Raw genomic sequence first — 20658 nt, forward strand, 5'->3', positions numbered from 1 at the left:
TTAGCAATTCTCTTAGGTGACTAGTGCTACGCCACAGAGCGGGACAGAGGGAACATGCCATTCCTCTGCTGTCTAGTCACCACCTTGGAGACCCCCAGGCTTTGGCCTGCCATACCCTGAAGTCAGGCAGCTTCTTCATTACAGACCCGGAGGGGATTTTGTTGTTGTTTTGTGGGCTCCGGGCTCCCTCTTGCTGTCAACGCTGGCTACTCGGCTCTCACTAAGTCTGGAAGGGAGTTTCCCTAAGCACACATTTGCAAGGATTCAGGCTAGATTTTTGCGGGTCATCCTTCATCAGACCCTCCATCAGTGCTAGGCATCATTTCATATTAAAGCCACGAAGTGTTTATTTAGCTAGGGTTTTAGTGTTTGGTTGTAACACATTCAGAAGACGTATGGCAGGGAGAACACAGACTATTCTATGAACGTCAGATGCCATTTAAGTCTCTTAGAATAATATTTTGAAAGTTAAAGGTGTTGTGTCTACAAAACCCTTCTTGACAACTGTGTCTGGATTAAGTAATTGTCCCAGAGCCCTGACCTTTCATGGCCCAGCCTGTCCCCTCTTCTGGGCTCTAAGTGGTTCTGTGAGTTATCTTTCCCCTGTTGTCAGCATTCAGATTTTTTTCGGTGCTTTTATTTTCTCCTTATTTGTGGAGAAATCACTTGCTTAGCTTCATACTCAGGTGAAGTAAATCTAAGGATAAAGTTACAAGAAGATTTGCTTAAATACTGAGAGAAGGGGACGCTGTGAGGGGCCAGGCTTATTCTTACTTCCTGTTTCAGTAAGAAATGCAGATGTACTCTATGAAATATTTTCTGTTTCTCCCCAGAGGCACTTTTTCCAAAACCTGGGATCCATTTTAACATATGCCTTCTTGGGAACAGCCATCTCCTGTGTGGTCATAGGGTAAGTGACATTCGGAGCCTGAGCTCTTGGTGGCTGGAGGGCATCAGTCTGGGATGGGAATCTCAGACCCCTGGACTCTTGCTTCTTAGACCAAGTGTGTTTTCTTTTAGTGCATCTCATTTGAGTTTGTTTCACTTGGTTTGTGTTGTAGCTGTCTTGTTGAATTACCATGGTGGGGATCTGACATGTTAGGCTAGCCTCCTGCCACAGACATCCTCGGACATCACATCTTGCTAGATTTCTTTCAGTCCTGGTCCAACATTTCTGTATCTCCTGACAAGCACAAGGCTTTAGAGCACACCAAACTGCTACTAGTTTACTGGCTTTTCTCTGTGAGTTTGTGCTTCTGATTTAGGGTGTATGGACCACTTGGCCTGAATTATGAGAAGCCAACCACATCCTTACTTAGCTTGAGTGATGGATATGGTCTCAATGCATTTTCTCATCATCTTTGGAAGGCCTTACCTATATTTGACAGAAATGTGGCAGTGACTATATGCCAAGCGTTTTCCTCTAACGGGAAATTTATAAGCAAGGAGTTTGAAACTGGTAAAACTTCAAATTCCAGCAGAACTGTAAACGGCTGGGGTGACTTTGTGGTTGCCGCTCTGTAGAATCTGAGCTTTTTCTGTTTCTCACTATATTTATTGGTTATGCCGCTGGTCCAGAGTCTAACTGCAGTGACTCTGGCACACAGCTCACCATAAAACAAAATAAGGTCCAACACGGTGAAATATGTCCAGTCTATACTATGACATGAAAATGATAGTCCTCTGCAGAAAGACGTTCAGTTGCTGTGGCTGTGATGACGTATCCGTCTTAAACCGGGAGACGTGCCAACTCTACTTGTTTATTTAGTTATTTATTGTTTTACTCTCTGCATTTCTCAACACTCTATCCAAGAAAGTGATGTTGAGCGTACACACCACTCTTGCCTCTAGCCTTTCTCTTATGAGGTGTTCAGTGTGTGCCCCCCAAAGCTGAGGAGGTGTTCAGGTCTCTATGCAAACCCGAAAGCAGGGAGAGTCTGGGAAGAACACTTGTTTAGTTGGAGTTAGAACCACTGATCTCTGTAGTCTGTGAAATGCATAGCATGGCTAAGGTTGGGCAGCTGCTGAAGATTTTAGCTGCCAGTGGAGCGTGAGTGAAAACTTGTCACACGTAGACTCTTGAGTGGCCCTTAACCTGCCTGTGACCTGACAAGTACAGCACGCCTGGTCCTTCACAGAGCGGTTCTGGGAGGCCTTCATGACCCATGTGTGTATGCAGGAGCTCGATGTGTAAATTTTGAAACTGGTAAGGGCCTTAAAAATCACTGAACGCCATTAAACCTGCTCAGTCTGAAGAGAAAACATCTTGACAGGCTGACTAATTAGTTATCATCAGTGAGAAGCAGGGCCACGGTCAAGACAGAACTCCAAAGCTTAGCTCCTGACCCAGTAGAGTGTAGCTCTTGACTTCCCTACACCCCTAGGCACCGTGCCAGACTCATAGAGTGTTCTGAGATACATGGCCTCTCGACAGGCATTTGTTGGTTCACAGCAAACATCAGTTTTAATGGTTTTGTATTATGGGGATCTGATTTTATGATGGATGAAGTTTCAAAACAACTAGACAGTACTTAATTATAGCATAATTAGTTTTCATTAATATCCTGTTCCCTTTGTACATCTAATTTTAAATATATTTACACATATTTACATTTTATACTTTAATTTCTTAAAAACCTCATTTTTTTAGGTCTGATATAGTCCATAAAAGGTAGAAGTAACTACACATGGCATGCATGATATAGCTTTTCCCAGAATGTTCCAATTTAAGAGATATGGTCATTTTCACTTACTGCAGTTAGTATTTAATTTGGGGGGGAGGGGAGGATCACTGTGTAATTCATTCAGGTTAGCCAAGGTTAGCCTGGAATCTGCTTTGTAGAAAAGTCTAGCTTTAAGCTTGTCACAACTCTCCAGCTTCCCAAGAGCTGAGCTTTGAGGTGTGTTTCACTGTACTTGGCTTCTTTTAATGGATGCTATGTGCATAACCAAAAATTTAAGTAGTGATTTGAGGAGAGGTGTAGTTCTGGGAAAATCTTCAAAACTACGCTCTTTGTTTAAACCGTGCATAAAAGGAGTCACAAAAACCTTGCAGGCTGCTTTCTTTTTTTTTTTTTTAAAAAAAAAGATTTTATACACAAGTACCATATTTACATCTTTTGCAACTCTCTCCCCACTCCAGCTCCTCCTGGATCTCCCCATTTCTCTCCCAAGTTCATGACCTCTTCTTTCTTGTTTCATATATGTACGTATGAATATATAGATATGGCTTGCTGAATCCATTTTTTGTTTTGTTTTGTTTTTCTGAGACAGGGTTTCTCTGTAGCTTTGGAGCCTATCCTGGAACTAGCTCTTGTCGACCAGGCTGGCCTCAAACTCAGAGAGATCCGCCTGCCTCTGCCTCCTGAGTGCTGGGATTAAAGGCGTGTGCCACCACTGCCTGGCCCCCATTTTGTATTGGTCATATGTATCTGTGTTTAGTACTGACCACTGAGGATTGGATAACCTATCAGGGGCTTGTCCATGGAGAGGACTGAATCTCTTTCTAATAGCTCCATTAATTGCATGTAGCTCTTCACCCAGAGGTGTGCCCTGTGACATTCCCTCCATTCATGTTGGCATGTTAACTGGTGTTGACATTGTGTAGGCATTATTTAAATGATCGTATTTTTGAGATTGTGGGTTTGGCGTGTCATCATAAGACACAGTGGATGCCCTAGTCCTCTGATTCTTACAGTCTTTCCACCCCATGTTCTACAAACTTCCCTGAGCTTCAAGTGTACGAGTTGTGTTGTAGATTTACCTGTTGGGCCTGTGCAGCCCACAGCCAGTTGTTCTCTGCATTTTGACAAGTTGTAGATTTCTGTATGGTCTCCATTCACTGTAAAAAAAAAAAAAACAAGCTTCTTTGATGAGGAATGAGAGCTATACTCTTCTGTGGGTGTAAGGTTAAGTATTTGGAATGCAGTTAGAAGTTACATTAAATTAGGGGAATGGTTTAAGAAAGAGAGTCGATTCTCCTTTATGGACCATGACATCTCCAGCCATGCCTAGTCAGCTTGGTTTACAGTATTAGGCATTAATTTCATTTGATTGAGTGTGCTTTAAGTGCAATAAGAATTTTTTTGGTTACCCCCAAGATATAAGTGCCACTATTGCAACCTTAATATATTGCCATCCTAGTCATTGTTGTGGATTATTGCTATAAGCGAGTTGGGACTATTGATTTCTTTTCTCCTTTGGCATCTTGCATAGCACTTTCTGGTACTGTGAGAGCTTTTCACATATGTTACCTCATTTCACCATAACACTAACCTCATGAGATAACCGCTGTTGTTACTTATGTTTGTGTACAAGGCTGCCAAGTCTGAGATTTTCTCAACGCTACACAGCAATCAAATAGTAGTGACTGGTAGAGCCTGCCAGACCCCAGAGTGCATACTCTCAGCAGCCCCATATCCTCCTAAAACAACTCGCTCCAGTTCTCACATTCTGCATTGAGTCACTGCACCTGCCCGATAGACTAGAACTCCAGAGATTTCAAGTTCATACATTTATCATTGTAGCTAATGATTATGAAATCTGGGTATTTAAGAATTAGTTGTAAATAGGATTGCATAGAAGAAACCAAACCTTCCATCTCTCACTGGAGGCAGCTAGAAGGAAGCTAGAATATACTTTACGTCTTTAATGTTGCTGGACTCTTGATAATTCGCCCGGGAAAACCTGTATTCATAAATATGAGGTTGTTTACATTATGCATGCCAACATTCCTCAGGGCTGATTTCCCCATAGGCATCCTTAATATACACAGAATATTAAGATGCCCAGCAGTCTCATCTAGGAGACACAATCCTGACCGGGGGGGGGGGGGGGTGGAGCTTCAAGGGTGCTTGTTGCTGCCCTCTGAGTAGACATGCTGCTCACCTGGGGACCTTTAGATCTACTGATAGGGTGAGTCCCAAATACTGACTCCTTAGCCCTAAAGAAGAGGCAGTTTGGTCACTGAGAAGCTAAAAGTGAAGCTGGTAGCTCAGAGGGAAAAGCTAACGCTTATTCGTGTCTTTAAACACTAACCCTAGGAAGAGAATATTAGAGATGAGCCCTCAACTTGAGCAACAGGAACCAGGAACCCTGAGGTCATGCACAAAGACTTCAGGGAGGAGTGAAGGTCTTTGAGTTAGCTGTGAATTTTTTTTTCTAACCCTAACCCTAACCCTAACCCTAACCCTAAGCTGTGAATTTTTATAGGCGAGAGCCTGCACAGATCTCCCCATTTCATCAGATCCTTCAGGGAGCTACAATCTGTATGGAAGAAAACAAAAAAGAACCTTAGTTTTCTAAAAGTCAGGGCAAAGACATAGTTGGCACAGTTGGGGTTTTATGGGACTCTGTATTTAGTTAGGACTGAAGACTTCTTCAGAATATACCGAGAGTGGCTATAACGTCTGGAAACACACACGCTGTTGCTTTATCTTGTGTGGTAAGGTAGCGACAATATGGTAGTTATTATGCATTTTTGTTCCCGGGCTTGATGGCCCTCTGTCCTGTCGACTGAGGAATGGAAGTGAAGGGTTGTGAATCTAAAATAACCATTCAGGTTTTCACAAAATAACATCAAAACCGTTTTCCAAAATAATGTTACCATTTTTTTTTTCTGTTAATGTCTCACAATCCAGTAGGTACAAAAAATGAAATTGCATCGTCGCCATCACGTGTGACCTCCTGATTGTTGGATGGCTATACCTTTACAATCCCTTTTTCCACCTGAGCTGCTTTGTCCATGCCTCACAAACTTTTTAGAGCTCTTTGCATGTGGCCTATATTAATCCACACTGGCTTGCATGGTTTGTAAGTGCATCTCTCAGGTTGCAGAGCGCTTAGCTATTTTGTATTCATTTTTTAATAAGCCCTTCTCTGCCAACAACTCCTACGGTACCTTTCCCTTAACTACTCTAAACCTACGCTGTTTGTAGTGTGTTCACGAGGGTGACAGTTTCAGTTCTGGTTGACAGTAGGTTTCCAGTTAAATTTTTCATCTCAAGTGTTCAGCCGATTTGGGGAATACCGTTTATTAGCTAGCCTTGAGTTTCTTCCAGGTATTGCTCTCTTTATTTCTTAGCTCTCAGTTCTATTGGAACTATCCATAATATATGCCCACAACTAACTAGTTAGATTTTAGTACTTTATACAGAAAGACTCAGGCTGCCGGGCGGTGGTGGCGCACGCCTTTAATCCCAGCACTCGGGAGGCAGAGGCAGGCGGATCTCTGAGTTCGAGGCCAGCCTGGTCTACAAGAGCTAGCTCCAGGACAGGCTCTAGAAACTACAGGGAAACCCTGTCTCGAAAAACCAAAAAAAAAAAAAAAAAAAAAAAAAAGAAAGACTCAGGCTATATTATTCTTTAGAAATCATTAGTTCTTTATTTGTTCATATAAATTTACTACAATATGTTTATGAATATACAAATATTTCACATTTATTAAAATTGTGTTTTGTACATAATTGCATACCTTATATTTTTCGTATAGATCCCCGTGGACTCAAACAGGAGAGAGTGTACATAAGGAGATTTGTGGCTTCAGTGGTCAAGTAGAAACCTGATACAATTTAGACTCCATCAGTAGGAATATAAACAAGTAAATTTATACAATATAAAAATTCACGGCAGGGAAAAGCAGTAACATTATCTATGACAGCATAGATGAATCTCAAGAATGCTATGTGGAATGGGCACATTTTCTATAGCATCGTTGTTTGTAACTGACAAACACTGAATACTAGTAAGACACACACATATGGATGTGAAGATATGTGTGCAAATGTGTATTAAGTAAGGGGCTGAAAACACAGAATTCAGTGTCATGATCAGTTCTTGGAGGACAAGGCAAGAAAGACATGGAAAGAAACACAAAAGAGGCATACATGAAGCACATGAAGCACATGAAGCACATGTACTGAGTCATGGGCTGGCGTTTCCCCAGGACACCATCTAGTGTATTATGATGATGTAGAGCATATCTTTTGTAGAGCCTTTTGCATGTATCAATTACATTAACAAGAACATGAAAGGGATAAGGAGAAGGAGCTATTTAATGGGCTTAGAGAATTCTGCTTTGTTACCCTGCGGGTCATCTCCAATCCTGGGAAACTATTCTTCTACTCTATTCCTCTGTGTGTTTTAATGAGAACAGTTGGGGTTGGCAGGCAGCAGCAGAGAGGCGCAAGTGCCAAGGGAGGGTTTGCCAGGATCCCCAGGTTCACTCTTACAAGTCCCAAAGCCCCTGTTTTCCCTCTTTCTTCCATCACCACCTCTCTTTGTTTTCCCTTCTCCGGGTCCTTTCTTCTCAGCCATCTCCTCTCCGTCTCTTTAGACCATCTGGACTGCTCTCCATGTCTCTCTCTTTCTTGGACGTTGAAAGTAGCTCAGGAGGCCTGTTGGGCCAGGCTACCAGGCCTGGACCTCACGGGTGCATTCATTTACTCTGGATTCTGAGCTGGTTGGAGTAGCTATCTCTGGTATCAAGGGGAAAAATAAATCTATCCCTTCCCAGACACAGTTGAGTAAGAAACATGATCTCTAATCGGTGAGGGGACTGCACAGGCTGTGGGCAGGGTGGTTTCTTCTCTTCATATCGAAGCAGGCACAGACAGTAGAGAGGAGAGGGGCATGTGTGGGGAGAGACTCAAAAGGTAAGAGGAAGAGACGATGGAGAAGCACCAGAGGGGCAATTTGGAGGTGGAAGAGAGCACACATGGATTTGCTAGTCCCCTTCCCCTGCTGCCTGCATGGTGCTGGAGCTAAAACCGCCAGAGTCGGGAAACAAGAAAAAAAAAAAAAAACTCCCAAAGAAAAATGAAACCTGACTTCATATTGGCAAAGGAAATATTGGAAGCACTGAAGGACGTTATGTAAAAGTGCTGGAGTGGAACGAGAGCAGGGTCTAATCATGAAAGAAAAATGCGTAAATTATTAAAAAGTATTCTGAGAGAGGTTTTGTCTGAAGAGCCCTTCCATACAGCAATGTAGCTGAAGCCTTCTAGCTAAGTAAATGAATTAGCCCAAGCCTTTCTCTTATCCTCTAGCACCCTAAAATGTAAAATCTGTTTTTTTTCTCATTTAACAAAAATTTGATAGGAGAGTTACAGTATATGTAGTACTGCTTACACACACACACACATACACACACACTCAGATAAAAAGTAGGAAAAAATAAAGATTATATTCATTTCTTTTTCCATGTAATAACCTTCAACTTCCAATCATTGGTGTCTTCAAACAGCCTCCATGACTCAGCAGTTTAAGCAGGGCTCTCCTGGGTAGTTTCTGGTTCACCCTTAAAGTTGTTGTGTGACCTCCACCCTCTGACTGCTTGACTGGCCTAAGTAAAATGGGCTCCCTCACGTGTGTCATGATTGGCTGTGACTTTTGACTGTGACTTGGGCATGTACTCAGAGTAGGGCTTCAGAAACACGCCAGGGACTAGAGAGGCTTCTGGGGACGTGACTGCTGACCTGAGAAAGCCAAACAGGGATCCAGGAGTGGATTTCCTATCAGAGAAGACCAGCAGAGGCCAGCAGCAGCCGGACAGAGCGCTTGTGCCGCGCACCCCCCTCCCCCGCCCCAGTTTGTGCGGGCAAGGGGCTGGAGGTTGAGGAAACACACAAACACACGCAGAGACAGACCAACACACAGACCTCCAATCGCTGGTACAAAAGCCCTTCTTTATTAGCACCATGGAGGCTTAAATACCCAACAGTCAATGGCCAACAGGTGAAAATCCCATCCTCTGATCCTATAGGGAAGGCACAGGTTTTACTAACTTCAATTAGAAGGCTCTAGCAGGGAAGAGCAGCTGAAAGCCAGGACTCAATTAGTCCCAACACGCCCGTGCTGCCTGTTGTTCAAGGAGGCCAGAGGACAGGACAGCAGTTAACCATGGTGGGGAGGCAGTGCCAGGCCACATCTTGACACCTGTGTCCTGAAGTCTAGCTATGACTCAGCTGACCGGAGGGTCGTAATTGGAGACGTACACTTTTAAAGAGCTGCCCCTCCCCCTATGAAGATAAGCATAAGAAAGCCATGGTAGATAGTAAGAGAACAGGCAGGAAGTGCTAGAATCTGACCCTGATGCTTCCCTAGGGGCAATGTGGGCCATGTTCAGGTCAAGAGAAATAAAGGCCATCATCATCAAACATAAATTTCTGTCTTCAACCTGTTGGGAGACCTTGCTGGTCCGAGGTTGCAATCTACCATGGCCTGGCAGCTCTCTCCGAAGCTCAGCAACATGGAGAACTCCCTCCTCAGCGAGGCTTCCAGATCTCTACCTGACCTTATCTGGAGACTGCCTCTGTGCCCGGAGTACTAACCTTCTCTGAAACCTGTCTCTAAGCCTGGATACCTGATTTATCTCTGGTGTGACCCTTGGAGACACATTTCCTGCTAGAAGCCTTCCATATATGGTAACTAAGACTTGTACTTGAAGCTTTACTATAGGACCCTGTTGCCACATATGAAGCCTTATGATAGGAGCACACCACTTAATGATGCCTCCGCCACTGTCCCCAGTCTTTATATTCCCTTTTCTTTCTGGAATAAAGCAGAGTCACAACGCGTAAATGGTTTTCCTGGAGCTCTGTCTCCATAGACCCACAAATCATCAGACCCGACCGTGCTCACTCACTTGTGTTCCTCCGCCCCTTGCGGACAAATAGCCTAGAATCCCAAGGAAGAAGCAGACCACACAACCTTCTCACTGTGGGTTTGACTGTCAAATACATCACGGTCTGAGTCTCATACACTAGCCCTCCTCGTTTTTCCCTGTGCTTCCTACTAGGCTGACCTTCTATTGCCCTTGCTTTTAATGGGTCAATAATTAAATTGCCGATGAGAACAGAATCAGTGGAAATATGTGAGAGCTCTACATGGCCTCGTTGTCAAACAGATGGGAAAAAACAAGAGAAGTGGCTTCATCTAGCTTTGCACGCATCTTCTGAGTGCTTAGCCCTAACTGAGCTCGCTGTCTTCATTGTCTCGTTTTAACCTCACCAGAGTGAGTGCAGATAGTTGCTTCTGTCCTTGGCTGCCCCTTTGAAGGCAGGCACCCAAGGCTCCGATTGTTTAGTGACTTTTTTGAAATGTCACTGGTTCTGGAGTATGCCAAGCCCGTACTTGCAGTGAAATTGCATCCTTGAGCCTCCAACGCATCAGCAGCGTGAGGAGTTTGTTACACATGCGCAGTCTCAGGTGGTGCCCGGGACCTCTTGAGCCCATGTTTGCATCTTCACAAGGGCCCCCGGGCCACTCCCACTGACACTAAAATGTTCCACGTTCCCAAATTTAATAATTTTCTTAGGATTTACTAAACGCAGACTATAGGCATGGAAACAATTTCAACCAATACTTAATCCGTAGTATTCAGAAACCACGAAAACTAAACCAAATCAGCTGATTTTATGATTTATAGCCATAGGATTTATACGACTCCCGCCTAGACATAATAGTGTATGTGCATTATGCCGGAGATAATTGGTAGAACACTGTTAGCTTGGCACAGAGAAGCATCACAGGGAAAAACATTCAGTGTTGTGGTCCAGGGATTTTAGCACTTCAGGTGTGGGAAGCATTCAGCCCGACTTAGCAATTACACTCCGATGTCATTAAATTAAAACGGTCCCAATAAAAAGACTAGAAGTCAGTCTTAACTACAGCTCCGAGAGGTTTACTGGCCTAGTTCACTCTTGCCGGCTAATCTTCACTGCTTGAGAGACAGGTGGAGAGATCATTTCCTATAGGCAACCCACGTGATCAAGGAAGTCAGGACTACGATGGTGACGCCATTCCTCAGCACTGATCAATCTCACTCTTGAAGGTCATTGCTACTCGAAGGCAGGTGCCTCGGGTCTGTGTTTCCATTGGACTCTCGGCCACTCACCTTTCAGTTGCATCTCCTGACTGCAAATTGTAAGGGTGACTTTGTTCTATTTAACCATAATTTTCTTGCAGGTTCTAGTACTTTCTGAAGCTATTAAGCCATGGCTTTCTTGGTGTACTAAGGGTGCATTTGTTTTCTCTCTTCAAGTAAATTCTACCACAAAAAAGAGATTTTAAATACAAAGCGGGGTGTGGTAGCCCATGCCTGTAATCTAGAACTTACAAATCGAGGCCTTGAGGGCCAGGACTTCAAGGTCTTCTTCAGCTACATAGACAGTTAAAGACCAGCTTGGCTACTTGAGACCCTGCCTCAAACAAAACAAAATTTTAAAAGGGAATTATAAAGTACAACAATGACAGTTTCTTTTTTTTTTTTCTTTTTTTTTTCTTTTGGTTTTTCGAGACAGGGTTTCTCTGTGGCTTTGGAGCCTGTCCTGGAACTAGCTCTTGTAGACCAGGCTGGTCTCGAACTCACAGAGATCCGCCTGCCTCTGCCTCCCGAGTGCTGGGATTAAAGGCGTGCGCCACCATCACCTGGCGACAGTTTCTTGCATTAAGAATTTTTTGTGTCAACCACTGCCTTGCACACTCTCACTGTAGAGAACTCACTTGACCCTTCAAGATTTCCCTCAAAATAAGACAACATATATTTAATTCTATAAAATGTCCCAATTTTGCTTTGTCTCTAATTTTTGTTGTACAAACAAGGAAGTTATAAAGTATTTCGAGAGATCTTCTAATTTGTTTTATAGACTCATGCCAAACATTTCATTAATTCACAAGAGAAACTCAAGGAATCTCGAGAAGGAATATCCACATAGAATGTATAAGACACAAAGCAGACCCTAATGTCAATTATGAGCTTTAGTCAGCGGAAATGTATCAGCATCAGGCTGGAAGCTGTAACAAGTGGACCAGATAGTGCAAGACGCACTATGAGACTAGCCTCAGGGGATGTGATCATATTTAGAATCCTTCCTGCTCTACTCTTTATAAACCTGAAACTGCTTAAAAAATAACCTGTTCATTTAAAGCAGGATTTCTGTATTATAAATATTTTATATGATCCCTTTCTTAATATAGACAGTAACATATTTTCCACGGCGCCCTCTGTCCTATACTGGTTGAAAGTTGGCTCCCTTTTAGGTACGTGAACTCCCCAAAGTCATTAGGCCTGTTGCGGATGGAATCTCTTGTGTGATGGTCTTTTTCCACTTCTTCTGTTTCCTGGCATCTGGCCTTCTGAGACCAGCACTAGAAGCTGGACTCTAAGGCTGTTTGGAAAGTCTCCATTAATTTGTCTCACAATTGGTCTTTTTCTCAATATTTTATATCTGCTATGAGTACCACACTTGCTCAATAGCTCAAACTTAACCCTTTAGTTCCTCTCTACTAAGGAATGGAGATCAGCTCTCTTGAGACCTTTACATCTTCTCTTTATGTGTCCACTCTGCACTACTGACAAGGTCATGAGCAGATGAGAGAGTTGCCTGGGATTTAAGTCTATTGTATTGCTGATCCTTAATTAACTGTAATTCAGAGCATCTTTTACAGGTCGTACCTTCATTATAGTTTTGGTGCCAGGTAATGTGACAGCATTCCCTTCCTTCCACACCACCTGTTAATCGCTGCTGAGTCTCCCTGCCACTTGTTTTCAAAGTTCAGTTGTTCCTATTGATTTTTTAGTAACTTGGTATTCTATCACCACATCCTCGTCTTCCTGGGCAAAACTTGGTTTCTTCCACATCAAGATAAACTGCTTACGTGAATGTGGCGGTCGCTGTTAATCCGCAGCGAAACAGTAGCTCTTGTAGGTTGCAGATTGAGGGCCTCCCCAGAAATCAATGACCCGATTATTTCACACCGCACCGCACAGGGCTAAATACAATTACAGCCTTATCCCAGTGGAGGGGAATTAGGAGTGCAGAAAGAGGGAAACATTATCCTAGGAGAGGGGAAAGCGAAGAGAAACTCATTTGAAAGAACGTGAACATTTACTGTGCATGTCTCAGGCTTGAGGGATTAGTTTCCCTTCTGGTCTCCCTGTGTCTAAGGGAAGGCAGCACAGGTTAGAAACACAGAAAAGTGCTGTTTTCCTAGCCCTCTGCCCTCTGCCCACAAGCAGTGTTTTTGTGTAGCTTACCGTATTTTCTTTTTATGAGACAGAGTCAGGGCCAACATTAATTTACTGTACGGATACAAACACCGAGGTCCGGTTCCTTCCCAAAATGCTATTAATATTTGTCAAAGTGGAGGATAACCATTTGTTCAAATTTCTGACTCTGCAAATGTTTTCCCAACAGAGTTAAGGGCCTACTCACCCTTGAAACCTGCTCTTCAAATCAGTCACCCCAAACAGAACCAAACAAAATTTGAGACTTAGGAGAGGCGTGATAAACAGTAAAATTGCATGTGTTGCGTGTGCATCTGTGGGCACATGCGCACTCAGTCACAGCACCTTCAGTCCCGAAGCGAGGTTTTGCCCATTTTATTTCATCTGCTTATCATGTAGGCGAGGATTTGACGTTTTCCTCAGAGATGTCCATCCATAAAGGATGATGAGTGCAGTGAAGTTGTTCAGAGCCTGGAGGTAAAACTTCATGTTACTAAGAGTCTATCGTCGGTGACAGAACACCATTTCTCAAACGTTTCAAAACTGAATTTAGTTCCTCTAGAGGAAATTACATACACAGAGCATGCAGGTTGGCTAACATTAACATGCTCAATTACAGCCCAAATTACACGTTTCAGGAGCCGTGTCTCTAAGCTCTCCTTAGATCCAACTAATCCATTGCTTCCACTGACCTGCAGTTCAGCTTGGCTACGTCCATTGAACTTCTAGGGGGGAAGGAAATTGGTTTTCTGTTGGAAAAAAAAAAAAACACAAAATCACCCTAAATGTTTTTCTTCGTTTCCTTCCAAATTTAACTAATTTTCCATCTATCATATTAGGAAAACACAACTACTTTTAAGGTATCTCCTTAATGGTTGTCAAATAATTTCCACCCACCCTCTTTTTTCCTCCCTCCTAGGATTCCAGAAGGATAAGTTACAAGGAACATGCTTAGCCAGCACAATATCAGTCCAAAACACATGCTCTGATTTCCAATATTCAGGATGAAATGGAAATTATTTTGTTTTAAGTTTCCATGAAATTAAAGAGATTATATCCTTGAGTTGTTCATAGCTATTTTTAAATAGGCCGGAGAATTTTTGAATAGTGTTAATAGTCTTCATATGATTTAATTATGAGCTTGTTTGGGTCAAGGTCAATTAAAACTGTAGCATGAGGGACCCTGTCAGGATCATACCAGAAGGGGACCTGAAGTTAGTTCAGTGTTGTGCACAGGGAGTTGAGTATTATCTGACTTGGGGGATCCCTACAAAACTCAGTATCAGCACTTAGGAACATTCACAGGGATTGGAGAGAAAAGCTTCCTACCTGTTAAAATGTGACAATAAAAACTGGGTCATGTTGTTTAACATAAAAATGTTAACTCTAGATATAGACCTAGAGACACAGAACTTGTGAAGCTGAGGCAGGAGAGGACTCAGAGTTGAAAGCTAGGCTACATAGTGAGTGAAGCTGAGGCAGGAGGATGACTCAGAGTTGAAAGCCAATCTAGGCTGCATAGTGAGTTTGAGGTCAGCCTATGCAAAAATAGCAAGACTCTGTCTCACAAACCAACCCCAACCAAAAGATTTTCATTCAGTGTGCCATTTTATTGCAATAATTTACAGAGACTGTTAGCTGAATTAGTCAATCCTCCCCCACTGATCTTGAGAAGTCCACAGGAGGGTTGATTCAAAGAATTCCTCTTTGTGGGGTCATTCACCAAGGAAAAGAGGACATGGCAACATTTTTTAGGTAACAGTTCAGAAAATATCTTTTGGTTTTAAGGTTAATAATGTTCATAAGGTGGATAACTAATTTCAAAACAAATTTTAATTTTACTAAAATCATCAAAAAAGTGTCTAAAATACATTTTCAAGAAATGGTATTTTTTCCAAAATACTTAAAAAGCTCCTATTTTGTGTTTGAATGTTTTCCTTGTATGTATGTCTGTGCACCACATGCATGCCTGGTGCCCATGGAGACAAGAGGGCACTGGATCCCCTAGAGCTGATGTTGTGTATAACTGTCAGCCATAGTGTAGGAGCTGGGTTTTGAACCCTGGCCTTCTACAAGAGGAGCAAGCATTTAACCACTGAGCTATCTTTGCAGCCCAAGAATATTTTTTTGATTAAAAAAAAAAGACTCTGAGATAAACTTTTTTATTCCAATTTTCTTTGACTGGAGTGAGAAAAAGCAAGGCCATTGGATAATTAATTGATTTCCTCCATAACTTGGAGTTTTCCAGGTGAATGTGTGTGCTAAGGTAGCTGGATTTCAAGAAACTCTGACTGTTTGTGTTGAAATGAAATGCTAGTTTCCAGAAAGAGCTGAGAGGGCTGTGTTTCAGGCATGGCCTCAGTGCTGGGTCTCCCAGCACCAGGCTGGGAGTTACAAGAGTCAAGAACAAGCTTTTACAGTGTTTTCTGAGAGTTGAGAGAATTATGTCTGTTAAATATAATAACAGAAGAGTGTGGGACCAGGGAACAGATTAAAAAAATGTTGTTTAGGGACCGTATTGTTCATCAGAAACCCCAAATTTGTGTGTCTTTTACCTTGACTATGGTGAGTTCTTCGTCCCACTAAAGATAATTTCAACATTGAGAATAGGGTTTTAGCACCCTGAAGTGAGTTTGCAAAATGCTTATGATGTTAAACTGTACAACCTTCCTTTAAGAAACAAGTGTTGGGATACATTCTTCTCCACAGAAACAATGATCCTGGCAATAGTTACACAAAACAAACATTCGCGATAGAAGGGAAGAGAATGGGTAGAATAATGCTTGTGATAGGTCATGAGTAAAAAAAAAATCTAATCTAGAAAGAAAATCCCCTCTTATAAATTCTGATTTTTGACATCAAATACTATCTGACCCTTCTGTTTTAATTTATAGTTTAGTTTTCTCTAATCAGACAGCTTCTAAAAATGCACCAGCTTGTAGACGAGTTAGTTGAGAAAAGTAACCTTTAGTTTAAAAGAAAGATTTCCTGATTTCTCTGTTTAAAAGGGGGACAGAGGGACTAAAAAGATGGCTCAGAGGCTAAGAGCACTATCTGTGCTTCCAGAGGTCCTGCGTTCAATTCCCAGCAACCACATGATGACTCACAGCCGTCTGTAATGCCTCTCTTGGCATCTAGGCATACATGCCAGCAGACTTCCATATGCATAATAAATAAGCAAATCCTTTATAAAAGACCTATCCAAAAAGTGGAGGGAGGAATAAAAGTGGGAGGAGGCAGAGAAGACCACAAACTGTAAATCCTGAGACTTGAAGTATTGACTGTATAATACCGTAGAATTTTGTTCTCAGTGCCCCCCTCCTTTCCTGTTTAGGTTTAATGGTTTTTGTGCAGTGAGCTCTCCACTGTGTAAGTCCTCCAAATCAGAATGAAGAACACATCCTAGGAGTAAGTGGTTCACAAAAAAAATTAATTGAAGACTATGGGTGGTGATTTTACCGTTACCTAAGGATGGAGAGTAAGTTAGTGGTGGCCTTCCTCCCCATTTAATTCTGTGGTACAAATGACATAGTGTTGGAAATACTGTCCCTAACTTAAGCCAACACACAGTTTTAGAAAGCAATAGAAGATCAGTTCCCCCCAAAATGTAAGACTTCAGATTTAAAGAACAGATATTTAAATTTTGAGGGTGATAGATTTTGTTTGGAATATGAAAGAATGTTACATTTCCTCAGAGTTCAAGGATTCGCATATAAACCAGACTCAAAGCACAGCAGAAAGCTGGTGATCTAGAATCTGTTTTGATGTCTCTAAAGTGACTCAGAGTCAAAGATGATTTCAAAACTGCTCAGAGGCGCTTCCATGTGTTATTCCTAATTCAAATCTCGAAATCATTTCCAAGTTCTGATCACTTTGCCTGCTGGGAAGATGACGTGAGCCTTTTTAAATTCCTGTTTTAATAAGCAGATGTGAAAAGCCATTTAGATAAAATTATTTAGATAAAATTACGTGTGGGTTTCAGAGTCAATCAAACCCTAAGCATGAGGAGTGGAGTATGGGTTATATTAAGATGGATGTTGAAAAGGCAGAGACAAATGTCACCAGGGAGGAAAGGAAGCTGCGCTTCCACACCAAAATGTACAAAATGAGACACCCCTGCAAGCTAAACGACCTCACTACCATGGCTGAGCAGCCATTGGCTTTTCCATTGCGCCCTCTGGTGGAAAACTTGATAAACAGCAATCTCAATGGTTCTGAATTCATTTGATAAAATTTTCTGTAAAATCAAACTTCAACTTTCAGGAAAATGCACGGCAAATTTCGATTAATCCAACTGCCAAATTTTGCCAGGAAGTGAAAAATAACTGTAGGTAAACTTGGAAGAAGTGAATTATTTATCACTGAATTCTCCTGTGTTCCAGCCTCACTTCATTAAATCCTATCAACTCTGAGTTCAGGCTGAGACATTTCTCCTTCATTATCCTGTTGCTTTAGCATCTCCCCAGGGCAGCTAAAACCATCTCCAGGCAGCAGACAGTTGCATAAATAGGCACTAAGTGCATCTTTTCTTCATCCTTCTTCAAAGAGGGGTGTGTGAAGAGCAAAAAGAGCAGGACTGAGCCTCTCTTTGTTAGAATAGAGTCCCGAGATCTGGGATCCTTTCCAAAGTCAGCACTGAAAGTGGAAACCGAATCCATACCCTGCACTGCTGGGCAGTAGAGACAAGGGTACACAGTGGAGAGCAGAGAGAGGCCAGCGAGTCTGTGAGAAAGCTGGGGAGGAGAAAACACACTGTGGCGCATGCTACACTGCTCTCAGAGAAGAACTGACAAGTGGAGCTTAAGGGGGCTTGATTTGGGCTCATGGTTTAGGAAAAGATAGAGTCCATCATGACCGGAAGGGCGAAAGGCAGGGGTGTGAGAAGTATGGTCACAGTGTGTCTGTAGTCAGATAGCAGAGAGGGGGCATAAAACCACAAGGGCCACCCCCAGTGACTCGCTCCTTCCAATGAGGCTATACCTTCTAGAGAGGGTCTACAACCTTTCAGAACAGCACTACTAGCTAAAGACGCAGCGTTCAGACAGATGGGCATATGAGACGTATTCACACCCTAACTGTGATACCAGTGAGGTGTCTGAGTAGTTTGGGATGAAGCTGAGTGGTCTCAGAAGGGCTGGAAGCTCACTGGAGCATTTTAACCCAGCTTTTAGGGTACCCTCAGAACAACCCAAAAGGCTTAGGTTGGGCATCTTGAGTAGAATATGAAATTTTTCACAATTAGAAGATGTCACACAATTATAGTCGAGCTTCTGGTTTTGCTTCCTGAAAGAGTATTCCTTTTTCCTCCGGTTTTAAAATGTGCAGCGTGATGCACCTCAGAGGAGAGGAATCAATACATATCAGCAATTTCCATATCTGTGATAGTCTCGTGCTTCCTATATGGGAATCCATTCAGGCCTCACTCTCCACAAAGTGGTTAATACCTTGTCCTTCATTTATGATGACAAGACAGAAGCTTAGAGAGAGGAGAGACCATGCGGAAGGTCAGATGGCAAAAGTGAAGAGCTGGGTCTACCCCCAGTTGACAGGTCTCACACCAGGTTCATAACCAGTGTACAATGCAGCTTGAAAGTCCCTGGCTCAGCTACAAAAATGAACCCCTCACTAGTAGCAGTCAGGCCTCCCCTCACGCCTGCTCAGTGGCTCCTGTGAGTTCACTTAGCCATCCCAGACAGCTGAACAACTGGGCCATGGAAAGCCACTGGCTCTCGCCACGTTCGACTCTAACTACTACACTGACTTATATTGTAACCATCCTAGAAGAAATGAAGGTATTCTAAGAGGACACTTGCTCCCTCTCTTTGCCTATCAGACTGTAGGGAAGATTGGATCCCAAGAGCTGGAGGTTTCCCAGGTTTCCTGCTGGAAAAGTAAAAGACTGGGCCCTGGTACCAGTCAGAGTGGGAGCTTGCCTCGGGGTGGGGTGGAGGGGGAGGGGAGGGATTTCACACAATTCTGATTTGTCAGCTCCCTCCAGACCACAATGGTGGGTGGGACCATGTCTCGGCAGAGCTTTTTAGCTAAAGATATCTTTTGCCTTCTACTTGAACCCAAACCTCATATGAAGACCCCAGGAGGATGGACTTAGGGCATCATTGAACCAGTTCATTCGCCACTCTTCCCGCTGTGGACACACTGAATAAATCTCTTTTCTCAGCTTTTTCACCGTTACTTTTCCATTTAATTGACCTGTAAGGACAGGTGTCTGAGCCTAGCTTGTCAGCGATAGACGGGCTCAGGCTCTGACCTTAACTCCTTTAACACTATGGCTATGACATGGAACCCCAAGAAAAAGTTTACTAGTTGGTTGATAATTGATTGAGATTCAGACTCCCAGGAGTATAGCCTTGAGGGCCTTTTTGTCTTACATATAGGCAGTATCCAAGGTTAAGGCTTAAAGAGACGTGCTTGGATATCCTGTCAGCAAGGTCTGAGCTTGTGACGGCTCCTCTTCATTGTCCAGTTGATTGAACTGAGATGCAAGGCCATCGTTAAAGCACGCCTCTGGGTGTGTCTTTGGGTGTTTCCAGGGAGGATTAGCTAAGCGGGAAGACCCACAGTGGTGGTGGATCCAGGTCAACCAGTTGTCCCTAACGCTGCAATCCTTCATCCGGTTTCTCCCATTGTGGTGGACCCCCCCCCAACCAAAAAATATTATCATTTCTACTTCATAACTGTAATTTTGCTACCGTTATAAATTGTAATGTAAATCTCTGTGTTCTCTGATGGTCTTAGGTAACCCCTGTGAAAGAGCCATTCGACCCCTGAGGGGTCAGGACCCCCAGATTGAGACCACTGAGGTGGACTGAAAAGGGAACACAGGCTCTTGTTTTTGCTTCCTCGATGCCCTTGTGTGAACTGCAATGATCTTCCACACCTTTCCTGACTCAATGGACTGAAACCTCCCGCGCTGTGAGGCCAAAGGATCATCTTGAAGTTGTTTGGCTCAGATGTCTGTCACAGTGGCGGACACTGACTGATACACTTCCTGATGGAAACCGCTCTCTTAGTTCCATTCTTCCTCCCGGGAGACAGGGGTGTAACGGCTTGTACCAGCTGAGAGAGAGCTGATGGCTCATGTCTCAAGCATAAAGACACTGTAAAGATGGTGTAAGCAGCATCTTTTCAGAGCTCGAAGCTCAGAGGTATCTCAGATGTAGCTTGAAATTGGGCATTGTGTAAGCATTTATTCCGTGGAAATCAGCCAATGTTACAAATCCGGGGGTTTCCTCCCGAACCACTGGTTGTTGAACATTGACAGCACACCACAGTATAGTGGAGATTCACAGGCAATATTTTTTTTATAATAAAACCAGTGATTTGAACAATATACTATCTTTTTAATTTGAAAGATGAAAAGGAAAGTCGAACAGTCAATAAATCCCACTGCGATTCTTAGCAACACTAATTTAAAGTATCATTTAACCTTTACCAGAGATGAACGTCAACCCCACGTTCATATTCCCCAAGAAGACAACATTGCATGGAGTTGCTCGTAGGAGCACAGTTGATGCTTCTGGAACTGGCAGCAGATGGTGGGACCGCCTGGGGTAGTTTCCTGTCAGTGATGTGACTTCCACAGACTGGACTGAAAGCCCATGGTGCTGGCTAAGCAGCACCTCACAGTATCG

At 43.0% G+C, this 20658-nt stretch overlaps 1 protein-coding gene across 1 annotated transcript in view; it reads left to right on the plus strand.

Moving 5' to 3' along the window:
* Positions 1 to 20658, plus strand: part of Slc9a9 (solute carrier family 9 member A9) — a 545494-nt gene that overhangs the window by 46529 nt on the left and 478307 nt on the right. Inside the window, exon 4 of the mRNA XM_038322078.2 lies at positions 834 to 910. Within this exon, the coding sequence (XP_038178006.1) occupies positions 834 to 910 (77 nt within the window). The remainder of the gene's footprint in view (positions 1 to 833; positions 911 to 20658) is intronic.

This window comes from Arvicola amphibius, chromosome 3 (assembly GCF_903992535.2).
Source record: "Arvicola amphibius chromosome 3, mArvAmp1.2, whole genome shotgun sequence".
Taxonomy (NCBI): domain Eukaryota; kingdom Metazoa; phylum Chordata; class Mammalia; order Rodentia; family Cricetidae; genus Arvicola; species Arvicola amphibius.